The sequence below is a fragment of the Curcuma longa genome, unplaced genomic scaffold (genome assembly GCF_044706935.1).
Source record: "Curcuma longa cultivar G26 ecotype Majalengka, Jawa Barat unplaced genomic scaffold, ITB_CL_G26_1.1 contig_22803, whole genome shotgun sequence".
NCBI lineage: Eukaryota > Viridiplantae > Streptophyta > Magnoliopsida > Zingiberales > Zingiberaceae > Curcuma > Curcuma longa.
Genome location: NW_027432011.1, coordinates 1 through 9,185, shown reverse-complemented (window position 1 = coordinate 9,185; position 9,185 = coordinate 1). Strand labels below are relative to the sequence as shown.

Sequence of the window (9,185 nt, the reverse complement as noted above, 5' to 3'; positions counted from 1 at the left end):
TATTTTATTTGACATACATTCTCATTTTAAAATTAATTCATACATACACACATACATTCTCTCTCTCTCTTTTAGGGTTAATTCATACAAACACACATATTCTTGCTCACTCTCTTTTAAGACTAATTAATACATACACACATACACTCTCTTTCACTCTCTTTTAGGGCTAATTTATACATTCATACATACACACTCGTTCACTCTCTTTTAGGGCAAATTCATACATACACACACATATTCTCTCACACTCTCTTTTAGGGCTAATTCATACATACACACATACATTCTTTTAGGGCTAATTCATACATACACACATACGATCTTAATGCTCACTCTTTTTTAGGACTAATTCATACATACACACGTGCATTAATAAGTAAAGCCTTTCATTCTTCTTGGTCTTCGTTTGCCATATCTTTTCTTAACTTTACCACTAGCTCCTCAGGCATGCCAAATAGAGAGAGACTTTGGAGACCTGTGAGAAACTGTATGTGATAGACCATCGTCTTTAACTCTGGAAGATCAGTCATAACTAGTTCATGTAAACTTGCCATGGCACCTTCCTCTATCTCAATGCTATTCAAATTCTTCAACCCTCCCAAGTAAAGCCTTTCAAGATTAAGGAACCAACCTGTTCTAAAGTGCAGTCTGTGCCCTTCATATGCACCAGGCCCCAATATTAACACCACCAGTTTATCCAATTGTCTGAGTGAAGGAAGTGGATCTTCGATCAGCTGTGACCACAACAGTCTCACACGAACCAGTTCTGCACAAGAATAAATAAATGTAGGCATTTTCCCTCCAAATAATCTCCCCCACAAATCCAACTTCTGGAGCACTGGAGGAGGTGGAGAATTTAACATTTCAAAATTGAGCTGTTCTTCACTTCTTGCAGACAAGCGTAAGCAGCGAAGGTTCCTCATCTCAGTCAATGAGGTGCAGAGCTGAGGACAGTGAGCTTGTTCCACCTCCACAACTTGTAATGATCGGAGCTCTTTCATGTCTCCCAATAGTTGTACAAGCTTCTCGTTTGCTTTAACTGATCGCAGGGTTTGCAGGTTCTTCCACTGCCATGCCCCTTCACGAGTTGGAACACAGCCCACGACTACAGTTCTCCCAAATTCAACTTCAATTCCGGACGCAAATAGGTGACGAAGTTGCTTCAACTGTGTCACACCGTGTGGGAGCTTCTCCATTCTGGAATCGCGGAGGTCGAGTGTCTGCAAACTCTGGAGCTTTTGGATGTCGTTGGGAAGCTGTTTCACATTCGTCCATCTCAAACCCAAATAGCGAAGGCTAAACAAGGCAGAAACTTCATTTGGTAAATTAGAGATTGGAGTTCCTTGCAGCTCCAACACCCTGAACATTTTGAAACTGATTAAGACTGGCCTTAGGGAACGTGGACTGAGATTGGAAGTAGGAAACATAACCAAAGAGCGAAGTTGTGAAAGCCTCCTATTTAAATGAAGGGAGTCATCATTTGTTTGGATGGAAAGGCGACGAGTTGAATTGTCCAAATCTGATGGTGAACCAACAAGAATCGTGCAAAATTTTTCCTTTTCAGATATTTCTAGTGTTACCTCTCTTACAACATCATGCATTCTGAAAGCCTTCATCCTCCCATAATCATTTTTGTGCACCACCTGAAGCAGGGACCGATCCACAAGTTCAATAAGATAGTCTTCAGCCTCCTCTTCCATCACTCTGTTGCTGCTCTTTGCCTCCATGAATCCTTCGGCGATCCACAACCGAATTAGTTTCTTCCTTTTTATTAGATGACCTTTAGGGAAGATGCTACAGTATTGAAAACAATTCTTTAGATAGTAAGGCAAATCATTGAAGCAAAGGTTAATAATACTGCTCACTGCATCAGGCGAACGGTCGTTCCCTAACTCCCAATGAAGGCGATCATGGACTTTCTTCCATTCAGTTTCATTCTTTTCCTTGACCGACAATAAGCCTCCAATTGCTATAATAGCCAACGGTGAGCCGTAACACTTGTTCGAAATCCTTCTAGTGTAATCCTCCAGCTCTTTTGGACAATCTCTACTGTTCTCTGTTCGGAATGCCTTCTTGCAAAACAGAATCCTTGCATCATTTTCATTAAATTGTAGATCTATGATATGTTCGTCATCTGCTATCTCTGCTACTTCAGGCTTTCTAGTTGTAATAATGAGTCTACTTCCATTATCTCCATAAGGAAAAGTATCACGTATTGGATACCGCCAGTCTTCATGCCAAACATCATCTAATACAACTAAGTATCTTTTGCGCCACAAACTGTCTTGGATGATCTCCACTAACTCTAATGGTTGCATGGTAGTGATACCATTTGGGACAGGCTCCTTTTTTCCCTTGAAGATTTCCTGGATTATTGTTCTTAGGAGTTCTTCTACAGTATAATTTTGTGAGACTGTAACCCATACCTGACAATCAAAGTGACTCTTCACAGCATCATTGCGATAGACATTTGAGACGAGAGTAGTTTTTCCTTGACCACCCTTTCCCCGTACTGCAATTATCGTCCTCTCCCTACGAGCATCAGCATTAGTCAACCATGAAAGCAATTTAGATTTATTCTCTTCTATCCCCACTAAATCATCTTCATCATTAAACATGGGACCAAATCCAACCCTCATATCTAAAAGGTTGAGAATTTCCTTCTCGGTCGCTTCTAACCGAGAATCAAGACCATGCCAAACCTTAGCAAGATTGCAACGAAGGTTTGAAGGTCTCGAGAGATTATCCTTCCATGTTCTTTCACGTTGCTCACCAACTAGATAGAGATATTCACCAATGATGTCTTCCACCTTCAAGCCAACCGATCTCACCTGTCATAGAATTAATTAATATGAATTCAAGGTTGTCAAACTCGCGATTCCAATGTTGACTCGGTTAGGGGTGCACAAACTCGTATCGTAAACTCGTACGAGTTTACAGATAATCCAAAAAAGAGTTATAAAATGTCAAATAATATATATTTGATCATAACTTCATAAAAACAATCACTATTTCACATATCTAATAAAAAAGCATAAACATAGTTATCAACAACATGTTTTCACATATAAAAAAAGATTAAACATGAAAATTTAACATGAAAAGATATGAAATTTTCAAAATTTATGTTTCAACATCAAGTTACAAAATGACAAATTTAAAATTTCATACAAAAATAGTCCAATAGATACACCAAATAAGCTTCCATTGTCCAAATTTGATAAAAGGAAACATCAAACAAAGATTTCATTTGTTTATCGAGTTTACCGAGTTTGACCGAGTTGACTCGCGAGTTTACCGAGTTTATGAATTCATAATTTTTTGTTGTGTTTTATCACATCAATAATTTGATTAAATTCCTTAGATAAGTGAAATTGCGTCACCTGTTCAATCCAAGCCTCGAGTGGTTTATTAGCAGCAGCAGCAGTCGTCGTCGACCAATTAGAATTTTCAAGGAAGGCCTTCATCACTTTAAACTCTGCAGTGATTCGATCAACGCGAGTGTGAATCTGGCCTGAGGGTGGAGTTCTCCTAGCTTGATCGACTGTGATTCCGGCGAGCTTGTCGATCAGGAAGGAGATGAGAACAGCCACCATGTCTGCTGGAGCTATCTGCCTTTACCAATCTCAACTCCAACAGCTGTTGTGATCGATCGTTGCTGTTTGTGTTTTCCTTGTCTTCTTTTTATAGCAGCATGCGGCTGCTTGTTTGGCATCAATTTTTCAGAAAGATGAGAAAGATCTCTGTTCCTTCTCTTCTAACCAAGAATCAATACCATACCAACCATAGCAAGATTGGAACAAATTAAAGGTCTGATGGTGCCAAGAGACAATTCTTCCTTGTTGCCTTCCGACTAGATAAAGAAGGCATGTTCATCTACGAGAAAGTTCTGTCTTCATCTCTTCTAACTAAGAATCAATACCACACCAACCTTAGCAAGATTAGAAGAAAGGTCTGATAGTGCCAAGAGACAATTCTTCCTAGCATTGCCTTCCGACAAGATAAAGAAGGTATTCATTGATGAGAAAGATCTGTCTCCATCTCTTCTAACCAAGAATCAATACCAAACTAACCTTAGCAAGATTGGAAGATTGGAATGGATAAAGGTATTGTCTTCCATCTTGAAGGCTACTGCTCTCATCTTTTGTAATTCCTGGATAAAATTCATCAATGATGTGTTATATTGAAGGCAGCAATCATTTGATTCCTGAAAAAAAATGATGTGTTCTAAAAAACAAAAGATATATAAAGAGTTAAATTTTCCTAGAAGAATTGAATGACAACTTTGTTATTCGTGAATTATAAATTTCATCTTGTCCGCGAGAGTTTGCCCATGTTTTAAGCTCACCTCTCGCAAGCTTATAAATTTCACTCAACTTGTAGTTAAGTAATTATTATTATCAATGTTGTATTTACCTTAACTAATTATTTGGATTCTTAGGTATTTTTTGATGTAGGATGACGACAGGAGAAGTCAAATTTTAATGTATCATAATTGTTGACTCAGGTATCATAATAAAGCACAAGTAATTTTTAATCAGAGGTCTTTCATAGATTTATATATTAGTTGTGGGTGAAACTCATAATCGGTCACTTTAAGACCCATCTGAATGACAAAATACATGTCAATAAGTCATCAAGTCATGATATCCAAATGACAAAATCCATATCAAAAAGTCTCAAGATGAGAGAAAGATACAAAATCATCATCATCGTCTTTTTTCTCGGAAGACACTGCTTCCTTCTTCTTTTCATATATCTTTTCATCCTGCATAAGAAAACAAAGAAAGAACAAGTATCATTTTTAAAAAGAAATAAAAATTTATAAATTAAATATGTAAAAATTTACTTATTTAATATGAATTTTTAAATTGTAATACATTAGTTGACCTTACCAATTCTGTTATAAAAAAATTAACATTATTAATAAAAAATATGTATAAATGAAGGATTTACAAACTTAATCAAATAATAAATGTAAAAATATTGATTCTACGAAAACATTCATACACCAAAAAAAAATTTATAAAGAACTACCCCTATCGTTATCGCCATCGTCGTTGTCGTCGTCATCGCCCTCATATCACAAGGAGCGAGCGATGTATTAGGAAGTCATTGTAAGTTCAAGAGACAAGAGATAATTGGGAGAGTAAATGCATAGATTTGTCGATGTGATTAATTAGATATTAATTTTTAGTTTATTGATTGTTTAAATATCTTTATAAAATTATTTTTCTTATGAATTTCGAAGAAATGATTTTGAAATCCACAGCCTACAAATCGGGATGCGAGATATAATAATTAGAAAATGATTTAAACCAATAACTCTCTTATTCTATTTGTTTAAATTAATTAATAATTAAATCGTATTTAAATATTTAATCAGATTGTATAATTATTTTATTTAAAAATAATTCTCTTATTATTAGCACTCAACATAAATATTTAAAAATCTGAAACAAACAATTCAATTATTGACTTTATAATTTACAATATATATATATATATATATAACAATGACTTTATAAATATTTTCTTTCATATACATATTCTCTCCACTAATTCATACATTAATCTGCATTAAGAAGTACATATCCTTTCTTAACTTTACCATGAGCTCCTCAGGCATGCCAAATAGAGAGAGACTTTGGAGAAGGGTGAGAAGCTTTATGCCACGGACCATCTTCAACTCTGGAAGAGCAGTCATAACTAGTTCATGTAAACTTGCCATGGCACCTTTCTCGATCACAATGCTATTTAAGTTCTTCAATCCTCCCAAGTAAAGCCTTTTAAGATCACAGAACCAATCTGTTCTGAAGTGCAGTCTTTGCCCTTCATATGCACCAGGCCCCAATATCAACACCACCAGTTTATCCAATTGTCTGAGTGAAGGAAGTGGATCTTCGATCAGCTGTGACCACAACAGTCTCACACGAACCAGTTCTGCACAAGAATAAATAAATGTAGGCATTTTCCCTCCAAATAATCTCCCCCACAAATCCAACTTCTGGAGTAGAGGAGGTGGAGAATTTAACATTTCGAAGTTGAGCTGTTCTTCACTTCTTGCAGACAAGCGTAAGCAACGAAGGTTCCTCATCTTAGTCAATGAGGTGCAGAGCTGAAGACAATGAGCTTGTTCCACCTCCACGACTTGTAATGATCGGAGCTCTTTCATGTCTCCCAGTAGCTGTACAAGCTTCTTGGTTGCTTTAATTGATCGCAGAGTTTGTAGGTTTTTCCACTGACATGCACCTTCAAGAGTTGGAAAACAGCCAAGTACAGTGCCCCCAAATTCAACTTCAATTCCGGACACTAATAGGTGACGAAGTTGCTTCAACTGTGTCACACCTTGTGGGAGCTTATTTATTCTGGAATCTCGAAGGTCGAGTGTTTGCAAACTCTGGAGCTTTTGGATATTGTTGGGAAGTTGTTCCACTCTTGTTTTCCTCAAACCCAAATAGTGAAGGTTAAACAAGACTGAAACTTCATTTGGTAAGTTGGAGATTGGAACATCTTCCAGCTCCAAAACCCTCAACATTTTGAAACTCATAAAGACTTCTTTTAGGGAACCTGAAATAAACTTGGAAGTAGAAAAGGCAACCAAAGAGCGAAGTTGTGAAAGGCTCGTATGTAAATCAAGAGATTCATCATTTGTTTGGATGGAAAGGCGATGAGTTGAATTGTCCAGAACTGATTGTGAATCATCAAGAATCATGCTAAATCTCATCTTTTTAGATATTTCTAGTGTTACCTCTCTTATATCATCCTGCATTCTGAAAGCCTTCAGCCTCCCGAATGAATTTCTCTCAACCACCTGAAGCATGGACCGATCCACAAGTTCAGAAAGATAGTGTTCAGCCTCCTCTTCCATTACTCTGTTGCTGCTCTTTGCCTCCATGAATCCTTCGGCGACCCACAATCGGATTAGTTTCTTCCTTTTTATTAGATGACCGTCAGGGAAGATGCTACAGTATGCAAAACAATTCTTTAGATTGCAAGGCAAATCATTGAAGCAAAGGTTAACAATACTCCCTTCATCAGACAAACTGTTGTTCCGTAACTCCCGACAAAGACAATCATAGACTTCATTCCATTCGATTTCACTCTTTTCCTTGAATGATAATAAACTGCCAATTAATGCAATAGCTAATGGTGAGCCCTGACACTCATCCATAATCCTACGAGCATAATTCTCAAGCTCTTCTGGACAATCTTTATTGTTCTCTCTTCGGAATGCCTTCTTGCAAAACAGAATCCATGCATCTTCTGCATCAAGTTGTTGTAGCTCCATGATATCTTCGTCACTTGCTTCTTTACTTGCTATCCTTGCTACTCCAGGCTTTCTAGTTGTAATAATGAATCTACTTCCATTATCCCTATCAACAAAATTCCAACGTATTTGATACCACAAGTCTTCATGCCAAACATCATCTAATACAACTAAGTATCTTTTGCGCCACAAACTTTCTTCGATGATGTCTTCTAAGTTTGATCGTTGCATGGTAGTGATACCATTTGGGGCAGGCTCCTTTTTTCCCTCGAAGATTTCCTGGATTATTGTTCTTAGGATTTCTTCCACACTATAATTTTGTGAGACTGTAATCCATACCTGACAATCAAAGTGACTCTTCACGGTGTTATTGTGATAGACATCTTCGACGAGAGTAGTTTTTTCTTGACAACCAATTCCCCATATTACAATTGTCCTCCTCTCACTGCAAGTATCAGCATTAGTCAACCATGAAAGCAATTTAGATTTTTTCTCTTCTGTGCCCACTAAATCATCTTCATCAATTAACATGAGAGAATAAGCATGATAATGATGCATGCCTTTTTGTGAATCTATTCTATCCTCATTGCCACTTAATGTCAGATCAAATCCAGCCCTCGTATCTAAAAGGTTGAGCATTTTCTTCTCGGTCACTTCTAACCGAGAATCAATACCATGCCAAACCTTAGCAAGATTGCAACGAAGGTTTGAAGGTCTCGAGAGATGATCCTTCCATGTTCTTTCACGTTGCTCTCCAACTAGATGGAGGTAGTCATCAATGATGTCTTCCACCTCGAAGGCTACAGCTCTCATCTGTCATATAATATATAATTCATAAACAAAATTGTATTTTATCACATCAATAATTTGATTAAATTCCTAAAAGACTTGAGTTATTAACAAGGGAATAAAAGTTCTAACACCAAACAGACACATTAATGAAGACAGAAATTAATTGTGTCACCTGTTGGATCCAAGCGTCGAGTGGTTTATTAGCAGCAGGAGCAATCGGCGACCAATTAGAGCCTTCAAGGAAGGCCTTCATCACTTTCAACTCTGCAGTGATTCGATCAATGCGACAGTGAATCTGGCCTAATGGTGAAGTTCTCTGTGCTTGATCAACTACAATTCCGCTGATCTTATCGAGCAGGAAGGAGATGAGAACACCCACCATATTTAGAGCTTGTCGATCTTTACAATCTCAACTACAACAGTTGTTGTGATCGTTGCAGTTTGTGTTTTCCTCGTCTCCTTTTTATAGCAGCATGCAGTTACGTGCTGGGCATCAATTTTTCAGAAAGATATCTCTTCCTTCTCTTCTAATTAAGAATCAATACCACAGCAACCTTCCCAAGATTGGAACAAAGGTCTGATGGTGCCAAGAGACAATTCTTTCATGCACATTGCCTTAATTCTGACAAGATAAAGAAGGAAGGTATTATATTCATCGATGAGAAAGATCTGTCTCCATATCTCTCCTGACCAAGAATCAATACCACACCAACCTTAACAAGATTGGAACAAAGGTCTAATGGATAAAGGTATTCATAGATGATGTCTTCTGTTTGAATGCAAGCTATTGCTCTCTCCTGTTATGATTCCTGAAAAAAAATGATGTGTTATGACATCCATCATTTGATTGAAGTTCTAAAAAACAAAAGATAAAGTGTAAAATATTCCTAGAAGAATGACAACTTAATCATTCCTGAATTATAAATTTCATCTTTTTCCACGAGAGTTTGCAAATGTTTTTAGCTCACCTCTCAGAAGTTTAATTACGATCATTGTGAAATTGTGCTAGCTACTTTGCCACATATATAGTCTTACGCCGTTGTTTAGAGTGATCGTTCCAAAGTTAGCTAAAGCTATCAAGGGGCTAGAATTGAATGTTTCTGTAGTTTGTGTTTGTATC

At 37.2% G+C, this 9,185-nt stretch overlaps 2 protein-coding genes across 2 annotated transcripts; both read right to left on the bottom strand.

Moving 5' to 3' along the window:
- Positions 1 to 69: 69 nt before the first annotated feature.
- On the bottom strand, positions 70 to 3,625 carry LOC141817982 (disease resistance protein RPM1-like). Its single transcript, XM_074705583.1, has 2 exons — positions 3,387 to 3,625; positions 70 to 2,834 (listed from the first exon to the last, which is right to left on the bottom strand). The coding sequence occupies exons 1-2, from the start codon at positions 3,597 to 3,599 to the stop codon at positions 390 to 392; spliced, it is 2,658 nt and encodes an 885-aa protein (XP_074561684.1). The 5' UTR covers positions 3,600 to 3,625; the 3' UTR covers positions 70 to 389.
- A 915-nt stretch (positions 3,626 to 4,540) lies between these two features.
- On the bottom strand, positions 4,541 to 8,447 carry LOC141817983 (disease resistance protein RPM1-like). Its single transcript, XM_074705584.1, has 4 exons — positions 8,238 to 8,447; positions 5,573 to 8,086; positions 4,703 to 4,771; positions 4,541 to 4,609 (listed from the first exon to the last, which is right to left on the bottom strand). The coding sequence occupies exons 1-4, from the start codon at positions 8,445 to 8,447 to the stop codon at positions 4,541 to 4,543; spliced, it is 2,862 nt and encodes a 953-aa protein (XP_074561685.1).
- Between the last annotated feature and the right edge of the window lie 738 nt (positions 8,448 to 9,185).